This window comes from Syngnathoides biaculeatus, chromosome 13 (genome assembly GCF_019802595.1).
Source record: "Syngnathoides biaculeatus isolate LvHL_M chromosome 13, ASM1980259v1, whole genome shotgun sequence".
Classification (NCBI taxonomy): domain Eukaryota; kingdom Metazoa; phylum Chordata; class Actinopteri; order Syngnathiformes; family Syngnathidae; genus Syngnathoides; species Syngnathoides biaculeatus.
This window is the reverse complement of record NC_084652.1, coordinates 24,475,748-24,497,154: the sequence shown is the minus strand read 5'-3', so window position 1 is coordinate 24,497,154 and position 21,407 is coordinate 24,475,748. Positions and strand designations below refer to the sequence as shown.

Genomic DNA, 21,407 nt, shown 5'->3' with positions numbered 1-21,407 from the left:
ATGTTCAGGCATAAGAGTGTTCACATGTCTAGTTGGCACCAAGACACCCTAGGTCGCAGTTCGATGATCGATTTTTGTGGTCATGTCATCGGACTTGCGACCGCATGTCTTGGACACTCGGCTGAAGAGAGGGGCAGAGCTATCAACTGATCACCACCTGATGGTGAGTTGGCTCCGATGGGTGGGGGAAGATGCCAGTACAACGTGGAAGGCCCAAACGTATTGTGAGGGTCTGCTGGGAACGGCTGGCAGATTCCCCTGTCAGAAGGAATTTCAACTCCCACCTCCGAAAGAACTTTGCTCATGTCCCAGAGGAGGCGGGGGATATTGAATCCGAGTGGATGTTCCGCACCTCCATTGCTGAGGCGGCCGACCGGAGCTATGGCCGTAAGGTGGTCGGTGCCTGTCGTGGCGGCAACCCATTAACACGTTGGTGGACACCAACAGTGAGGGATGCTGTCAAGCTGAAGAAGGAGTCCAATTAGGCATTTCTGGTATGTGGGACTCCTGAGCCAGCTGATAGGTATTGGCTGGCCAAGCGGAATACGGCTTCACTGGTCGCTGAGGTGTGGGAGGAATTCGGTGAGGCCATGGAGAACGACTTCAGGACGGCTTCGAGAAAATTCTGGTTCACCGTCCGGCGTCTCAGTAGGCGGAAGCAGTGCACCATCAACACTGTGTATAGTGGGGAGGGGACGCTGCTGACCTCAACTCAGGATGTTGTGAGTCGGTGGGGAGAGGAAGCTGAGTCTGGGTGTTCTGAGGCGGGCTCTTCTATCTCTGGGGTTGAGGTCACGGAGGTGTTTAAAAAGGTCTTTGGTGGCAGGCCCCGGGGGTGGATGAGATTCGCCCGGAGTTCCTAAAGGTTCTGGATGTTGTGGGACTGTCCTGGTTGACACGCCTCTACAACATTGTGTGGACATCAAGGACAGTATCTCTGGATTGGCAGACTTGGGTGGGGGTCCCCCTTTTCAAGAGGGGTGACCGGAGGGTGTACTCCAACTATAGAGGGATCACACTCCTCAGCCTCCCTGGTTAAGGTCTACTCAGGGGAGGAGGGTCCGTCGGGAAGTCCAGTCTCGGATTCAGAAGGAGCAATGTAGTCCTGGCCGTGGAACAGTGGACCAGCTCTACACCCTCGGCAGGATTCTCGAGGGTGCATGGGAGTTCGCCAAACCAGTCTACATGTGTTTTGTGGACTTGGAGAAGGCATTCGACCGTGTCCCTCGGGGAGTCCTGTGGGGGGGTTCTTCGGGAATATGGGGTCCCAAATCCCTTGATACAAGCTGTTCGGTCCCTGTTTGACCGCTGTCAGAGTTTGGTCTGGATTGCCGGCAATAAGTCGGACTCGTTTCCAGTGAGAGTTGGACTCCGCCAAGGCTGCCCTTTGTCACTGATTTTTTTCATAACTTTTATGGACAGAAGTTCTAGGCGCAGGTGAGCCGCACAGGGTGTCCGGTTTGGTGGCCTCAGCATTGCATCTCTGCTCTTTGCAGATGATGTGGTTCTGTTGGCTTCATCAAGCCGTGATCTCCAGCTCTCACTGGAGCGATTCGCAGCAGAGTGTGAAGTGGCTGGGATGAGAATCAGCACCTCCAAAGACTATGGTCCTCAGTCAGAAAAGGGTGGTGTCTCCTCTCCAGGTTGGGGATAAGAACCTTCCCCAAGTGGAGGAGTGAGGAATGAGAACCGGAATAGAAGATTTGAGACTCAGTGGATCCATATAATGGATTGAATACAGAAACAAGAAAGGAAATTGTAATGATAACAACAATAGATTTTTGTCATGGTTTCAGAGGTACAGTAATCCCTCGTTTTTCGCGGTTAATTGGTACCAGACCCATCCGCGAAAAGTGAAAAACCGTGAAGTAGGGATAAATGGCGTTTTATTTTTTTATTCTTTTTTGCTTCATTGGTCCATGTCGTCGTGCCGGGGGTGTCACATTAGTTTTTGGTTTTTGTTTGTTTTTTGGGGGAGGTATGGGGGGTCCTTGATTCACTGAATCTGCAATAGGTGATCCGCAAATTAGAGAGGGATTACTGTATTCCATTTGTGCCATTTTGAAATGTGATTCAATGAGTGACATGTGACTAGCTTCTACATCCAATTGCAAAAATCACATCCATATCTGTTGACAAGGACTGCGTCCTTTTACGCTGCCAACCACTGGTGTTTGGTCAGCAAAGTGGTCTGGGCAACTTACAGCAAAGATGCTTATGTTTACGGTCAATAATAATGGCAAAAACATAAAAAAGAAATGCTATTATTTTAAGATGCAATGACTGTCAGAATATGTGCAAATAGATGAAGTGGTGAAATGGAAAGACTTTCTATTTTTTGAGCGAGAATTGTCTGATCTGAAAAATGTTGCAAAGCCAAAGTAGAAATCAAGTTTTCAGAAGGAAATGTGTAGACAGAATGGAAACTGGACTACTTCAAGCATCACATTGACAAGCACAAGTCATTTGAAAAGCAGTTAAATCTTACGGGGTTGGAAGATCTGGGATCGCTACTTCGTTCAAGAAGCGGACCAAAGACTGAGCTCCTGCCAATTTAGAAGGTGGTACAGATGTGCAAAGACAAAGACCAACAGACTGAGGAACAGTTTTTATGTGAGAGCCAAAATCTTCCTGAACTCTCATCATTTCTTGAGGTGCGCTATTGATAAAAAAAAACATGCTGATTTCATCATCTTGAGCAATACTTTTTATGCACTCCATTTTACACATTTTTTTTAATATTGCTTTAATATATGCACCGATATAGGAGGGGCTCTCCAATTTAATTGTTCCGTCGTGCAATGACAATAAATGGCATTTTCATTCATTCATTCATTCATTGTGAGTGGAAATGATTGTTTGTTTCTATGTCCCCTGCCATTGGCTGGCAACCAGCTGAGGGTTTAGTTCGCCTTTCGCCCAAAGTTGGCTGGGATAGACTCCAGCACTCCCGTGACCCTTGTGAGGATAACCATCTTGGAAAATGGATGGATAAATAAAAGTACAATTAAAACAGCATAGAGTCCAAGTAATATCATTTAAAAATGGAAATACTCTAAAAAGCATCAGTGACAAAAAAAGAGATTGTAACCTGGATTTAAAAACATTCGCACTTGAGCCTGACATCACGTCTATCATGTGCCGTCGGTGCGGGAAAGGACCCAAATCCATGACTCCTCGGCGAGGATATGATGATCACTAGATTTTATTCTCAATAACACAAAGCACACTCACAGACTCAGGGCACAACGCACACAATGAACTGGCAAATGCCAGTGACCAAAACTCCAATTTAAATAAACCATCGAATTACAGTCTCAATGTGCAACAGCTGTGAGCAGTGACAGGTGTCACCGGCCAGGGCAGTGGCCACCCCTCTCTTGGCGTGGGTCTAGCCTAGCTCATGACAGAACCCCCCTGTCAGGTTCATTAAACAGGACAAAAAAGGAAGCAAAGACATCAGTTCAAGTCTCGTGAGGAGAGAGGAGAGAAACTGTCTTGTACATTTCACCACTGCACTCTCTGATTATCCTCTCCTCGGCACCTCTATTTATTTAGTTTTGAGACGCCCCTTATTTACATGGATGTTACAAAAAGGAGACGACAAGCAAAACAGTTTGAAACAAGGTGTAAATGTTTGTTCATGTGCGTATGCATGTGTGGAAGATTGCTGAATACATGTGTGGTCATCATTTCTTTAACAGGCAGCAGTTCTAACAGTTCTACGTTATCTAGGGCAAAGCAAAGCATTTCTTTATTGGAAGCAAATGTATGATAATTATGATCACAATTATTCCTACACCCCCCTTTAAGGTGCGGATCCCAGACGCACCTAGACAAAAGAAACACACAAAAAACCATCTCCAAAAACAGATGGAAGGGAATCTGGGGGAGGGCACACCCCCCAACCCCAGTTTGTCTGGTGGCTATCCAGGCCACCAAAAGCGAGGGGTCCGGCCGTGCAGGTCAGGAGGTCGACCCGGACACCAAGCACCAGGGTCCCCACGGGGTAATTCAGGCAGATGTCCTCAAAGAGAAACTCAACGGCAAAGCAGAAACCAGACGGAAGCATGCAACTGCTCCAGACAAAGACCTCCCAGGACGTGGTTGTGAGGCGGCCGAGGATCAGTTGCCGCCTGCTGGACAGGAATTTGAGGCAACCGATGAGCAGTCACCGCCAGGACAGGAACATGAGATGGCTGACGAGCCTTCGCCGCAATCAGAACAGGAGCGGGAGGAACCCTTTGCCGCTGCCTGAACAGGAATGTGGGGCGGCCAAGTCGTTGTCGCCGGGACAGGAGGGGGAGGCGGGCGACGAGTCTTTGCTTCCGCCGGGACTGGAACGTGAGGCAGCCTACAAGCCCTCGCCGCCGCCTGGTCAGGAACGTAAAGCGGACGGGAATCTGTAGCCACCAAAACAGGTGCGTGGTCCACCAGGAAGACTGTTTCCACCGCAACGTGGTAGCGGATTGGTGGCGACCGCGGCGTGAACGTGGTTTGCCAGGAAGTCTGTCGCCACTGCAACGTGGATGTGGCGTGGCAATGGGTCAGTTGCCATGCGATGTGAGCTTGGCTTGGTAGCGGGTCAGTGGCTACCGCAACATTGGCTTGGTTTGGTAGCGGAATGGTGGCAACCCCGACGTGGGTGTGGCTCGGACAGTAGTCTAATTCCCACCGAACCTGGTTCATGAGGGCCACAAGCTCTGCCCTCTGCTGCTCTAACTGCTCCTCCATAAAGCGATAGAAAGTCCCGTGGTCCTCGGATCATTGCACCTCAGGGGTCGCGAATCCCCCCTCTCTTCCTGAGCCGGAGGCTTACCGGTTGATTTAGCATCTGCTGGCTTGGAGTTGAAGTCATCGAGATTCATTACCGGGAGGGAGAATTCACCTTTGTTATCCGAGTCAGAATCAGGCAGCCAGTCATATAAATTAAGGTCTTCCTCATAATCTGAAAAATCAGAGTCCAAAAAAATATGTGGTGGTGAGCCGTGGTCGGGACGTAATCATGACACACAGGCGGTGCATGTGACAAGGAAGGAGAGGAGGACATCACGGAGCCTACCTGGATAGGATATACTTGGTCCTGCGGGAGGCCGTGTGTCTGGCATCGTCCCCGGCAACGGCGAGTCTTTCCTGTTGGGTCCTGTAATGGCCAGTTTGTTCTGTCACGGACCTCCGATGCAGAGGTGGACCCAAATGCGGGACTCCAGGACCACTGCATTATGTCCAGTGGGTTTTATTGCAGGAGTTTCCGCACACGGTAACACAGTGCAACTCACTAACTCAGGGAACAACACACAAATTCAGGGCACAATGAACACAACGAATGCCAGTGACTAAAACTCCAACTTAAATACACCATCTAATGACAGCCTCAATGTGCAGCCTCAATGTGCAACAGCTGCGAGCAGTGACAGGTGTCACGGACGAGGGCAGTGGCCATGCCCCTCTTGGCCGTGGTCCAGCCTGGCTCATAACAACGTCTTTTGGCAACTTATTTCATTTGTGTGCACCATAATAGCTAAACGCTGCTTCACCATGTTTGCTTTAGACTCTTGTCCAAAATTTGGTCTGAGTCTGTTAATCCCAGCGCTTTACTTCATTTATACCCCTGTAGTAGTTCTTTCATGTATTCAGGACCTAAACTGTAGGTGCCATAAGTGTCAGTTAGTTATGCAACATAAGTTAATTTCATTGTTTATTGATTTATTTGAATTAAATACTGAATTATAGTAAAGAGTAATTTATGTTATTAAGGGGAAAACATTTTTTGTTATTTCATGTTCATATAGCAGAACTTTGTTCACCAATGTTGTTGGTGTCAAGGTGTTAATTTTTTTATCCGATTTCCTCTATACCGTGTTAGAACTACAACAGTGGCGACGATTTGAGTTAGAAAGAGAAACAAAAGAAACAAGAAGAATAAGTTAAATCCGTTTGGTCAGAAGGTCAATGATTTCTTACGGCATCTTGGCATCTCAGCATATTAGTTTGTTGACATGCGACGCACTGAATCCACGATAGGTGATCCGCGAAGTAGAGCGGGATGACTGTGTTGAACAACAATATTTTCATTTATCGTGATGGTTTTGGGGAAAATATATCATCTTTGTATCATTTTAAAATTTTGTTATCGTGACAGGCCTAACAGTACCAGAGAGTAACTCTTTGACTGAATCCATTGCAAACACTGGGGCAGCATACAATTATCCACACAATCTCAATGACTATCATTCGCATTACATTTTGTTCATGGTTGATGTTACATGTATATATGTTCCACATACATGTAACATGATGTGGTAACTTACAATTTTGGTGTTGTTTTCTTACAGGTACATCCATACCATATATCTGGGCTTTCGGAGTCGACAGAGTGCTGAGAAAGACCGGTGGCGTTACCACTGGAGGATGATCTATGAGTTTGCAGACCTGAGCATGCTGCATCTCCTGGCCACCTTTCTTGAGAGTGCTCCACAGCTGGTGCTGCAATTGTGCATCATCATACAGACGCACAAACTTCAGGCTGTACAAGGTCAAATACACATTGCATCATCTCAGTTACCTCGTGGTATGTTGTAAAGTGGTTTGTGTGTGTGTGTGTGTGTGTGTGTGTGTGTGTGTGTGTGTGTGTGTGTGTGTGTGCACGCGCATGTACGTGTGTGAGATTGTACTGTACGCCATTCCATATTCCATCCAACTAATAATTATCCATCCATTTTCTGAGCTGCTTATCCTCAAAAGGGTTGCAGGAATCCTGGTGCCTTTGCCAGCTATCACTGGGCAGGAAGTGGGGTACTCCCTGATCTGGTTGCCAGCCAATCGCAAGGCACATGGAGACAGACAACAGTCACACCCACGGGCAATTTAGAGTCCTCAGTTAATGCATGTTTTTGGGATGTGGGAGGAGTGCCCGGAGAAAACCCACACAGACACAAGGGAGAACAGGCAAACTCCAAACAGACGGGGCCGGAATTTGCACCCCAGTCCCCATAATGGCGAGAATTATTTGCCTGATAATTTCTTGGGTGTGTAGCTTATGAATAGCAAGTGAAGGACACTGGACTGAGATCCAGGAAGTCAGATGGACACGTATTATAAAGGAAACAAAATTTAAAAAAGGAAAAGTAAAAAAAAAAAAGAAAAATGCAACCTGAATAAGTTGGTACAGTGTGGAACAAACTGAATTTCCCAATACAACTACAACAACTAATTTGTAATTAGATTTAAAACGTGACATCGGCTCACAGATTGGGGATGTAATCATCATCTGTACTCCACTTAATTGAAAATTGAGATTTATAATGTTGTATTTAATGTTTTACATGGTTAATAGTTAATACTGCAGCAATTAAAATTACCATAGCATTATCTATTCATGTGTCTCTATGTATAGAAAATACAGCCATGATACCAAGCTATCTAGGTGTGAACATGTTTAAAATACAATGCACATCAACAGTGTTATTGAAATTATAGAATACTTGGTCACATTATTGAGTTGGTCTGCTTTGCAGGATATGTGTTCAAATCGCAGCTCGGAACTTTCAAAATAGAGTTTTAAAGTTCTCTCTCTGCTGTGTGAGTTACTCCAAAAAACAATGTACGAGTATGTTGGGTCAAATTGTACATTGGTGTGAATGTGATTGCAAATACTTATAAGTCTCTGTTTCAGGCTGTTTCCTGGCTAGATGTTGCTCACCATTTTCTGGAGAGCATAATATATAGTATAACAACTAGATGGACCAATGAATGAATCATTCGTCATGGACTGTACATAAATGCAATGACAACTTACTGAAAAGCTCGGTAAACACTCTTTGATATTCAATTCTGCCTGACACTGACGCTACCAACTCTGAAAATCCAGAAATCACTGTTCCTTACCTGTCTGGCACTGTGCACGTTTCACCTTTATGTACTTCTTGGATTTCCAGGTAATTGGGGGAGCAGAGAGTCCTGCGTACAGCTCTGCACTACACTGAAACTGTCTGTCGGCATCAGTTTAGTTACAATTGATATGAAAAAAGTAGGGATGCACATAGATTCTGTCTGCATATTTTAAGATAGCCCATGTCCATATTTGGGTCATGAATAAGATGGAGCCTCCTTTTTCACATTTATTTTTTCAATGTCATCTTCAAATTCCTGCTGTTTTGATTGTGCCCTTTTTACCCAAAATTTACTAGCTTTCCAACAATTTACTCCATTGTGATCTTAGGCAATGCGTAACATGCATGTGGACCTAAATAATCGAGATTCAAAACAGTACACTGGTTGATTCAGTTCTCTTAATGTACTCTAGCACTTAATGGACCTTTCCGACTGCCGATCTTCAGCTGCACCCCCCTTAGCTACAGTTGTCATGCCCCACAATCTTCCAAAATGCCGACTGAACATAACAGCTTTGAACTGGATTCTCTATCGTGTATTCCAGATAATATTGGGGTATGTTGTTTGCCAAATGCGTCAGACTTGTCCAACAGTGTTCTACAGAGAGGTCTCAACTATTTCATGCAAGGATATGTACGCGGAATTAAGATTTTGGACGGAGCAGGACGCAATGTCAGAGTTACAGCATAACGTTGGCGATCAATGCAAAAAAGTTTGACGCCTCACAAACTTCATATTGAAATCCAACAGGAAAAAATTGTGGAATCGTACAGCACATGTAAAGCAGGGTGAGTACTTTTTACTTGGAAAGATCACGAGTAATATCATTGTAGTCTTTATAAGTGAGTGGGTGTATTCATTTGACTTGGCTCACAATGGAATCCAGTGCCCTGTCTGAAAAGTCAAATAGACATTTCTCTTGCATGACATCGCACATTTACGTATTACTAACCCAACTCTTCGGCATAAAATATTACACACTTCATTCAGCAGGTCAGCGATACACTAACAAAGTGAAAGTTGTTCTCCTGCAATGTATAAAGCACTGATAATAATTCAATCAAACTCAGAGAAGATACTTCTCCCTCACTTACCCTCGAACATACAGCCTTGTGTTTGTTGACATTGTTCACATTTAGTTGTACGTGCGCTCTTCCACGAGCCTTTATCCATCGTAGACACTGTTTTAGGCTTTGGAAAATGAATCAACCGGGCCCCTTGTAATCTAGCAGGATATCTTTCATCAGAATCGCACGTTCCCCAAGCGCATTTAAGGACTATTTTGTTTGTAACATTAACTTTTCCAAGTGCATGTGACTGATAACCAGCATTGCTTGTGGGACATGACGACAAGAGAGGCGGGTCAAGCCAGGGGTTAAGACGCTGCGGCTATCTGATTGGCTATTATTGTACGAGTGATTGACAGGTTGGAAAGGTTCATTCCACTACTATTATACTACTAACAAGACAAATGGGCAGGGCTAACAATTAGAGATCATTAGGGCAATTGCTACTAAGTAGAGAAGAAAGAAAAAAGACAGACATAAATAGCCCAGTTGGAAGAATGGAAAGTACAATCATTTTAAAATAGATTTAACAGCACCTAACAGTCAAACACATTCATGGTGATTATGTTTTGATTTAAAAAAAAAAAAATCTGGGTTGGTTAGTTCACTAAGCAGAAATACTGAGAGCTTTGTTTTCATGACCATCTTAAATCAGCCGTGAAGTAGCTCTGCATAGAGGCAGGGTAGACTGAGCCTATGTAGTTTGGCAATTATGTGCAACCAGCATATATAACCCTAGAGAATCCAAGAGTAGCAGTAGTAGTAGTACCACAAAAAGTACCAAGAAAGAGTACCAGGGGTGCATTATTTGTCTTGAGGAAGCTCGTGGAAAAGTAGAGAGAAGGTCAGAAGGAGCTACATTGTGTCTTTGTAGACCTAGAGAAAACCTATGACAGAGTACCAAGAGAGGAACTGTGGTACTGCATGCGCAAGTCTGGTGTGGCGGAGAAGTATGTTAGAATAGCACAGGACATGTATGAGGGCAGCAGAACAGCGGTGAGATGTGCTGTAGGTGTGTAAGAAGAATTTAAGGTGGAGGTGGGACTACATCAGGGATCCGCACTGAGCCCCTTCCTTTTTGCGGTAGTAATTGATAGGGTGACAGATGAGGTTAGACTGGAATCCCCTTAGAATATGATGTTCGCAGATGATATTGTGATCTGCAGTGAAAGCAGGGAGCAGGCGGAGGAACAATTAGAAAGATGGAGGCATGCACTGGAAAGGAGAGGAATAAAGATTAGCCGAAGTAGAACAGAATATATGTGCATGAATGTGAGGGGTGGAGGAGGAGGTGTGAAGCTCCAGGGTGAAGGGATGGAGAGGGTAGACGGCTTCAAATACTTGGGGTCAACAATACAGAGCAATGGAGAGTGTGGAAAGGAAGTGAAGAAACGGGTCCAAGCAGGTTGGAACAGCTGGCGAAAGGTGTCTGGTGTGTTATGCGACAGAAGAGTCTGCTCAGATGAAGGGCAAAGTTTATGCTAGTGAGGCCAGCTATGATGTACGGATTAGAGACAATGGCACTGAAGAGACAACAGGAAGCAGATCTGGAGGTGGCAGAAAGGAAGATGTTGAGATTCTCTCTAGGAGTGAGCTGGTTGGATAAAATTAAGAATGAGCTCGTCAGAGAACAGTGCAGGTGAGATGATTTGGAGACAAAGTTAGAGAGTGGAGACTTGGATGGTATGGAAATGTCTAGAGGAGAGAGAGTGAGTGCAAAAAAAGTGAAAAAACAGTTCCAAGCGGGGTGGAACAGTTGGCAGAAGGTGTCTGGTGTTCTATGTGACAGAAGAGTCTCCGCTATGATGGAGAGCAAACTTTATAAAACAGGGGCGAGGCCGGCCATGAAGTACGGATTAGAGACGGTGGCACTGAAGAAACAACAGGAAGTAGAACTGGAGGTAGCAGAAATGAAGACGCAGAGGTTCTTGCTTGGAGTGAACAGGTTGGACAGGATGAGAGATGAGCTCATTAGAGGGACACCCAAAGTTGAATGTTTTGGAGACAAGGTTAGAGAAAGCAGACTTACATGGTTTGGACATGTCCAGAGGCGATAGAGTGAGTAAATTGGTAGAAGGGTGCTGAGGATGGAGCTGCCAGCCAAAAGAGCAAGAGGAAGACCAAAGAAAATGTTGATGGATGTTGTGAGGGAGGACATGAGGACAGTGGGTGTTAGAGAGGAAGATGCACGAGATAGGCTTCGATGGAAAAATATGACACGGTGTGGTGACCCCTAACTGGACAAGCCAAAAGGAAAAGAAGAAGAACCCAAGACATTTAAAATTTTATGTACTAACTAAAATTAATCAATAAGCCTCAAAGGAACACAAAAACATCAGATTTGGAAAAATGTTATTATTTACTTCCGGTTTAGATAATGGGTCACATATGACCCGGTGGACCTTAACTACCAAAAAACAATGCATTTAATGCAGACATGCGAGATGTCTTTAAGAGAAAAAGAGTAACGGTGGTGCGTTGTGTTTATACAGTGGGGCCTTAATTAATTAGACTGGGTCATATATGACCCCATAGGTTCTCTAGGGTTAAACAAAAAAATTCGGTGTCCGCCATTGTGGGAATTAACACAGCCGACTCCAGTCACCGCCATCGAAGCAACGCAATGAGTCTCACTTAGCGACGTCTCTGTGCTGAAGAGCAATCTCGCCCTGACCGGTGCATTCTCATTGTTCTTGGCCGTTGCAGCAATAGGGATTGATTGAATTTAGTATGAGCTGGTAATGTCACTCGGGACGTCGGAGGATTTAAAAAACAGATTAATGATACTCATGATAATAATGCATTCAATTAATTATTTTCAAAAATAATTTAAAGGGTTAAATCCCTGCTGTTCACGTATTTAGGAATGAAATACATCTGTCATCCACCACACATCTGCAGACCGCACATACAGTACTTTGTACAGTGCTTGTGCCCCGATCAAATTAAATAAAATTGCATTAGACTAACTGCCCCAAAAGTTGGATGTAATTTCAAAACCATAAATTCAGACCAACATTCTGCCACCGTCAATTGGCATGTCAAAGGACACACCAGCGCAGTGCCATTCCATGGGTCTTTGCGCTGACTGTCTGCCAAACACATTTGAGCCTTGCAAAAATTAGGACATAGGCACAGAAATGGAGGGCTCAGTCTAAGGCCTGCAACAATTCAAAGAGCCTTGGCTCAATGCAGCTTGTCAATCATGGTGTAAGAGATACTCTGTGTCTTCTTGGATATAGGCACACGTTTAAATCTTATTAAAACCTCATGTTGTAGCAAAAAATAAAATTTTCATTTGAGCAATATGCCACCAGTAGATGAAAATAAGGGTCTTTTTTGTCATTTTCATTATAAATTCATCCCCTGAGGGGCCTCTTATTCAGGGTTTAATTCTCTATATCTGTATAATACAAGGAAGGAAACTGTCTTACCTCAAATGTTTTTGCTAAGCTTTAGCAAAAACATCTTGAACCAAACTGTTCTGGAAACAATATCTGTGTTCAGCAATGCAACACTGAATTTAAATATCTGTGTCATAGGTATGACTGCAGCAGCCTCCCTCATCTCCCTGGCTTGGGCGCTGGCCTCCTATCAGAAGGCCCTACGAGATTCTCGTGAGGATAAGAAACCCATCACCTACCTAGCTGTTATCATCCAATTCTGCTGGCACTTCTTCACTATCGCAGCAAGGGTCATCACCTTTGCCCTATTTGCATCTGTGTTCCAACTCTACTTTGGCATCTTTATCGTGCTGCATTGGTGCAGCATGACCTTTTGGATTGTCCACTGTGAGACAGACTTCTGCATTAGCAAGTGGGAAGAGATTGTGTTTGACATGGTGGTGGGCATTATTTACATCTTTTCCTGGTTCAATGTGAAGGAGGGACGGACAAGGTGAGAAGGATGCTATGCAAACAAAATCAGTTTGATTTATTACAGTTATTAGAAAAATGAAACAAAAATACCTATCTTTTGACAACAGTATAAAGTAGTAGTATAAAAAAAAAAGTTTACCGCTGTAGAATAAAACTGTTACATTTGCTCCATTACCTTTGAATATGAAGGACACAGGCACACTTGTTGGCGTTAAAAGCATGCAGATGCGTGTGTATGAGATTTGAATTTCAACATTCACACAAAAACTGTAATGACTTTACGGCATACATTCTCTTTGAAGCCGTATTGAATCGAGTACTTCACCTTGCAACATATATCACTTTTGTTGCTATGCTACTGGTTTATTGAATTCCGTTTCCATGGTTATCATCACTAAACATTCTCTCTGCCATCAATGCTATGCTTAGTTATGGGAGCACAACAAACCAAAGAAAAAGTATGAATATATGAAGTCCAGGCCATATTCTCCCATGTGATGATGTCGAAAAACAAAGCCATGCAGCTAACTTTTTTTCTGGCTATGCGGATTCTCCTGTCCACTTAAAGCTGTCATTGACACATTTTGTTGCCAGATACATACTGTGGACACAGAAACACTTAAATGTGGGTTTTCCTTGTCAATTCCTACAGTAAATGCCTTCTACCGTCAATTTAGGCACGTTTCAGCTTTCACACTCGAGTGTAGGAAATCAAGTGCCCTAGCCAAGTGAAACATCATATTCCACTCACGACTGTAAGTTGAGGTAGAGCAGTTTGTATATGTGTATTTATATTATATACACACGCACACACACGCACGCACACACCAGGAGTCAAACAATGAAGTTATGGGAAATAGTAGTGGAGGCTAGATTCGGGACAGAAGTATTTGTGAGCAACAGTATGGTTTCAAGCCTAGAAAGAGTCCCGCTGATGCATTATTTGCCCGAAGGATGGTCATGTAAAAGTACAGAGAAGGTCAGAAGGAGCTACATTGTGTCTTTGTGGGTCTAGAGAAAGCCAATGACAGAGTACCAGGAGAGGAACTGTGGTACTGCATCTGTAAGTCTGGTGTGGTTGAGAAATATGTTAGAATAGTACAGGTCATGTATGAGGGCAACTGAAGAGTGGTGAGCTGTGCTGTAAGTGTGGCAGAAGAATTTAAGGGGGAGGTGGGACTGCATCAGGGTTCAACTCTGAGCCCCTTTCTGTTTTCTATGCAAATGGATAGGCTGACAGATGAGGTTAGACTGGAATCCCCTTAGACCATGATGTTTGCAGATGATATTGTGATATGCATTGAAAGCAGGGAGCATGCAGAGGAACAATTAGAAAGATGGAGGCATACACTGGAAAGGAGAGGAATGAAGATTAGCCCAAGTAAAACAGAATATATGTGCGTGAATGAGGAGGGTGGAGAGGGAAGAGTGAGGCTAGAGGGAGAAGAAATAGTGAGGGTGGACGACTTCAAGTATTTAGGGTCAACAATCCAGAGCAATGGTGAGTGTGGTAAGGAAGTGAAGAAACGGGTCCAAGCAGGTTGGAACAGCTGGCGAAAGGTGTCTGTTGTGTTATGCGACAGAAGAGTCTGCTCGGATGAAGGGCAAAGTTTATGCTAGTGAGGTCAGCTATGATGTACGGATTAGAGACAATGGCACTGAAGAGACAACAGGAAGCAGATCTGGAGGCGGCAGAAAGGAAGATGTTGAGATTCTCTCTAGGAGTGAGCAGGTTGGATAAAATTAAGAATGAGCTCGTCAGAGAACAGTCCAGGTGAGATGATTTGGAGACAAAGTTAGAGAGTGGAGACTTGGATGGTATGGAAATGTCTAGAGGAGAGAGAGTGAGTGCATTGGTAGAGAGGTGATGAGGATGAAGCTACCATTCAAAACATCAACAGGAAGATGAAAGAGAAGTTTGATGGATATATTGAGGGAAGACATGAGGCCAGTGGGTGTTAGAGGAGGATGAAGGAGATAGACGTCATACATGTAAAAGGGATGACCACTAATGGGACAAGCCAAAAGAAAATGAAGAAAAAAATGACATGTATTTGCGAAGAACATCTGTGTAAGCAGGATTTTTTTCCCACCTACAACTCCATGAACTGGCTTCAAACCTGGTGCCATTGCCCAGCATTGTAGCTCCCAAATTGACAACAACTTCAGCTACTGTAACAGCAAGATGCGTAGTTGTATATTTAAGCATTTGATTGTGTTTGTTTGTCGCTGCGACATTTACGGTGTACTTGATCTTTTTCCCAGATTTAAAAAAACATTCACAACTCTCATAGAAAGATTTGAATGATTTGAAGTCAGCCTCATCTGAAAATGAATTATGTCTTTTTTGTGTTTGTGTTCATTCCCAATTTATGCATATTGAGCGTGTCAGATGTGAAGGCACATAGATAAAAAAGTGGCAAGTCCAATTGTTTAAAAAGGATTCATGCCCAAATGTGAGAATGCGGCCTTTAATGTTGTAGATGTACACTAACCTGAAATATCACAAGATGTGTTGATGATGGTATCCAAAATTTTACTTTTTTTTTTTCAAAAAAAGTCACTTAACATTTGAATATTTCTGAGGCATTTGACGTCAGAGATTCCACAGTATGCTAATACATAAAGAAAGCCAACTCTAAACAAACAAATAAACAAACAAACTTTTAAGAACCCAACAAGTAAACCAATCACTTGATAAAATAATATTTGGTATCTTATCAAATGTTTTTTTGTCTCTGTTTTTGTTTTTTTGTGCAGGTGTCGTCTTTTCATCTACTACCTGGTAATATTGATGGAGAATGCAGCTCTCAGTGCATTGTGGTATATCTACCGCACACCTCACCCCACTGACTCCTTTGCTGTGCCAGCACTCTGCGTCATCTTCAGTAGTTTCCTCACAGGGGTGGTTTTCTTGCTCATGTACTATGCTTTTTTCCATCCTAACGGCCCACGTTTTGGACACTCGCCAAGCTGCCAGCGCCTTGACCTGGATGCCACTGCTCAATTCTCAACCCTACCATCTGAGGCTGGCACCAATTCCCTGCAGTCCAACCGGGGAGCCACTACAACACTGGAACGTGACGCTGCAAAATACGCAGAAAGGGATGGGTGCATGCCAGTGTTTCAGGTGCGACACACCGTGCCATCCACTCCATTGTCTCGTGTTCCACGTCTTGATGAGACCGTCATCAAGATTGATCTTTGTAGGAATCGCTACCCGGCCTGGGAGCGCCACGTTCTTGACCGTAGTATACGGAAGGCCATTTTGGCTATAGACTGCTCCCTTACTCCTCCACGGCTGCAGTATAAAGATGATGCCCTGGTACAAGAAAGACTGGAGTATGAAACGACATTATAGTGCGCTCATCACTCCACTCAGCAGCGAGAATGGGCACAACAGACTGTGGCAATAATCTTACTACCAGTTTCATCTTCCCCACTTCGTTCTTTGTTAATGCAGTGACCCTCCAAGGAGAGTTTTGCCCTGCTGGCATTGACCAGAGGAGAGGTGAAGCTTCTTCACTTAGTCCTAAGGGTCTTATGTCTTTCATTTTTTTGTCATCATATTTTACTTCGGCTTATCAGGGAAATCCTGTGTGGTGTAAGAAAAATGCATATCAACAGAGGGTTTATAAACTAACCCCCCCACACACACACACACCCAAGAGGCTGAGGCACTGTTTTGTTCAAGGTGGGTTAGGTTATTGACCATAAATCCATCATGATGTCCATGTTGTTCGATGGTCCAGGTTTGAAGTCATATTACATGTATATCCCTAAATTGACACTTGAATTTCAGAAGAAAATATCTTATTCAGAATTACAACAAAATAATAATAATACTGTAAATGACAAAATCATGGTTGTCTTACCGTGCGGGTGCCCTCACGCTAGAGAGTTCTGATAACCTCATGGTATGTACATCTCACATCAGTTTGGCAACACTATCTGCTCCTTGTCCTAGTGCCAAAACCTTTTCCTGGAAATATTGAGGTCGTGGAGCACCTTAGAGTTGTGATGGTGGTCTCTCCACAAGTGCAAGACTCTTTATTATCCTGGATCATTCTGGTCCTCACTGGAAGATAGTATACTACTTGAAGAAAATGGTCACAGTAGCATTTATTCTCAGTTGTCAAAAGTGGCTTAGAAAAAGGGTAGAATGAAATGGTACAACCATGAAGTTGGACACTCAAATCCAGAGCCTTTAGTTCTTTGTAAATCACCAAATGCCGTGATATAAAATCCTCCCTGGCAGCTCAAGTCTAAAATAAGCAGTACAGCCTCCTACATCCAGCTGAGCTGAAGTAACAGCTGCTGATGTACTGAAGGGGAGCAGAAGAAATGAGAACTGTGCCAGATGAAATTTGAAAAGAAATGACAGGTGCAATGAATGCAAAAGAAACACCCAGGAAGGAGAGGAAGAGAGTGCTCTAACACCAAATCGAAGCCACCAAGGATTTACAATACTCGAATATAACGTGCCATTTTCTTACATTTGCGGATCAGAAGAGAGTACTAAAGTCATTGTGATTCTTGTTCTTTATGTACAGTCCAGTCCGAAAGTCTTAGGTCACCATTAAAGATATTTCTACGATTACCAATTATAATGGGGTGTAATACACTACAATATTGGTCAGTAAAGCATAGACCTCAACCAAGGCCACACAGTTAACACAAAGGACTGTAGTCACTTAATGACAGGACCTGTATCTGCACTGTCATCAGTATCGCCACCAAAATTCAATAGGTTCAGTGCATGCAAAAGCGCTGTACATTGGTTGGGTATTTATTTTATAATCCTGTTCAGAATGACTGCTGTGAAAACAGTCATTAAAACAATGAACCTCAAGGTGGCCTAGGACTTTGCACAATACTGTGTGTGTGTGTGTGTGTGTGCGTGTGTGTGTGTGTATACGCACGCCTATGGATGTGTGGTTTATGGATATAGTGTGTGAAAATACATATTCCTATATTCTGATATGTACAGAACATACATACATCATGACTCGCCATTGCCTTTTGTGGGAATTAATGGGATTCCGCAATGGTAGTAGAATACTTGTTTATTCGGACTACTACAGTAGCCGACAAATGTCAACCAGTACTAAGAGCACAACCACAATCCAGTCGACCAGGCTGTTGAAATAGTTTGACTTCCAGGGCCGAACTTTCACAAAACCTTCAAATACCGTTCAGGTAATAATTTAAGTAACACTGAAACATTCCATATTGTACTCGTATGGAAATCAAGTATTTGAAATGAGGCACTGTAGAAAAAGTCATGAGCCGTGCCAATTACCTTATATTTCCACCTCCTCCTATCTTAAAATATATATACATATATCTCAGGTATTACTGGGATAACTAATCACATTATTACACAGTGTGGTGTCATTTTGTCAAATCCAGCCCTTACACATACACACATTAGTATCCAATTTTTTTTATGGTTTGTAATCTGCAATATATTTTTCCAAGGAAAAAGAAAACCTCAACACTAGGCAAATGGATAATCGGACTTATCCAATAAGTGCACACCATATTAATACAAAGAAAAGAGTTGTATCCCAATTTAAAAACACAAAACAGATGAAGAAGGCTTTATTTTTTATTTTTATTTTACTGACTAATAATTGATGGTGGAGGACTGGTTAGCACATCTAACTCACAATTCTGAGGAGTTTAGTTCTGAGTTCAAATTGGCCTCACCTGTGTGGAGTTTGCATATTCTACACATGCCTGATTGAGATTTCTCTGGGTACGCCGATTTCATCCCACATTTAAAAAAAAAATGCATGGTAGGTTAATTGAAATCTAAATTGCACAAGAGGCTGAATGGTTGTTTATATCTGCCCTGCAATTGCCTGGGGACCAGTTGAGGGTGTACCCTGCCTCTTGTCCAGAGTCAGTTGGATTGGCTGCGGCACGACAACAACCCAGTGAGCATAAGATGTAAAGAAAATGGATAGATGATGAATAAATGAATGACCGAATGACACCAGGTGCATATTCTTTCTGCCAAGACATAGTCTTGCATGTTTTCTTGGTGCTTGCTTCCCAATACTATTTTGTGTTTGACAATTCTGAGATATTCTAGTATTTGAACAAAGGAATTGACTTAATATTTCAAGGTCGAAGATTTACATCTTAAACAAATGAGTGAAAACGGCTTGACACAATAGTGTGTTGAAACACATTTTATTTGCTTTTCTTCCACAGTCCAGCAGTATCTCTTTTTTTTCTTTTTATCATTAGACATGTTCCATCTTAGGTTGGTATTAGTGTTTCTTTTTAAATTAACAGTTATGTAAACCTCTGACTGTCTCAGAAATCAGTTTCATTTCAAACTGACGAGACAATTCTTTTTTTTTTTTTTTTTTTAGATGACATGTTTTTGGTGAATATAGTGAGTGGTTTCAATTATGGTCCCTGATGGTGTGGTGGTACACTTGCCTGACTTGCCTGTGGGTTGAGTTCCCACTCAGTGACTGTGTGAATCTGAGTGTGAAATCTTGTCTATCTACTGTATATGGGCCCTGTGACTTACTGGTGACAACGGTGTCGTCTGCCCTATAAAATACAAACATTTGTCAACACTTACAGTAACTGTGAAAACAAAAGGAAATAAAACTCACTCAGTTTTTCTGGTTATTTTGCTAATAGGCTCGTGGAGGGAGTCAATGATCACCCCCCCAAAAAAAAAACTCAGTTTTGTATTAAGTAAATTGCAGCCAGTGGGATCTATCTTCCTTTATCTGTCTCACTGTTCCCACAAAGTATACATGTAGCTAATAAGACACTGGCTATCAAATGCACAACAGTATTGAATACTCAATAAACTCCAAAAGAAAACAATGCGTCCACCTCCTAAATGGCAAATGCGAGCACGTTCAGAGATGTGTGATGGCATAATAAATCTGTCTATTGGGCCACAGGGGGTGGATTAGGAGTTTGCATGTTCTACCCTTGTCTGTGTGGGTTTTCCCCAAGCATTCCAATTTCTTTCCACTTCTCAAAGACATGCATTCATTGGAGATTCAAAATTGCCCCTAGGTGTGATTGTGAGTGAGAGTGTTTTCTGTCTCTATGTGCCCTGTAATTGGCTGGCAACCATTTCAGGGTGTACCCCGCCTCCAGTCCGAAGATAGCTGGGAGAGGCTCCAGCACTCCTGCGACCCTTGTGAATAGCTCTTTGGCAGCTCCATCCTCAGTAACCAACCAATATACTCACTCTCTCGCCTCTGGACATGTCCAAATCATCAAAGTCTGCTCTCTCGAACCTTGTCTCCAAAACATACAACTTTGGTTGTGTCTCTAATGAGCTTATTTCTAATCCTATCCAACCTGCTCACTCTGAGCAAGAACCTCAACATCTTCATTTATGCTACCTCCAATACTGCTTTCTGTTGTTTCTTCACTGCCACCGTCTCTAATCCGTACATCATGGCCGGCCTCACCACTTATAAACTTTCCCTTTCATCCGAGCGGAGACTGTTCTGTCACATAAGACACCAGAGACCCTCCACCAGTTGTTCCAACCTGGTTGAACCTGTTTCTTCACTTCTTTGCCACACTCACCATTGCTCTGGATTGTTGACCCCAACTATTTGAAGTCGTCCACCCATGCCATCTCTTTTCCCTGGAGCCTCACACTCCCCTCCACCCTTCTCATTCACGGACATCCACCCCTCTCATTCACACACACATATATTCTGTTTTACTTCGGCTAATCTTCATTCCTCTCCTTTCCAGTGCATGTCTCCATATTTCTAATTGTTCCTCTGCATGCTCCCTGCTTTTCACTGCATATCACAATATCATCTGCAAACATATGGTCCAAGGGGATTCCAACCTGGTTGAACCTGTTTCTTCACTTCTTTACCACACTCACCATTGCTCTGGATTGTTGACCCCAACTATTTGAAGTCGTCCACCCATGCCATCTGTTTTCCCTGGAGCCTCACACTCCCCTCCACCCTTCTCATTCACGGACATCCACCCCTCTCATTCACACACACATATATTCTGTTTTACTTCGGCTAATCTTCATTCCTCTCCTTTCCAGTGCATGTCTCCATATTTCTAATTGTTCCCCTGCATGCTCCCTGCTTTCACTGCATATCACAATATCATCTGCAAACATATGGTCCAAGGGGATTCCAGTCTACCCTCATCTGTCAGCCGATCCATGACCACAGCAAACAGGAAGGGGCTCAGAGCTGATCCCACCTCTATCTTAAATTCTTCTGTTACTCTTATGACACATCTCACTACTGTTCTGCAGCCCTCATACATGTCCTCTACTATTCTAACATATTTCTCTGCCACACCAGACTTCCACATGCAGTAACACAGTTCCTCTCTTGGTACTCTGTCATAGGGCTTCTCGAGAGCCACAAAGACACAATGTAGCTCCTTCTGACCTTCTCTGTACTTTTCCAGGTGCATTCTCAAGGCAAATAATGCATCTGTGGTACTCTTTCTAGGCTTGAAACCATACTGTTGCTCACAGATACTGACTCCTGACCTGAGTCTATCCTCCACTACTCTTTCCCATAACTTCATT

General features: G+C 43.4%; 1 protein-coding gene across 3 annotated transcripts in view; it reads left to right on the top strand.

The window, feature by feature from the left end:
• Positions 1–21,407, top strand: part of xkr4 (XK related 4) — a 64,729-nt gene that overhangs the window by 26,521 nt on the left and 16,801 nt on the right. The window contains exons 2-4 of one of the 3 annotated variants that reach the window (XM_061839243.1): positions 6,336–6,535; positions 12,503–12,857; positions 15,599–15,968. In XM_061839243.1, the coding sequence (XP_061695227.1) occupies positions 6,336–6,535; positions 12,503–12,857; positions 15,599–15,968 (925 nt within the window). Of the gene's footprint in view, positions 1–6,335; positions 6,561–12,502; positions 12,858–15,598; positions 16,414–21,407 lie in introns of those variants that run through there. The other 2 variants (XM_061839242.1, XM_061839244.1) reach the window with 2 other exon arrangements.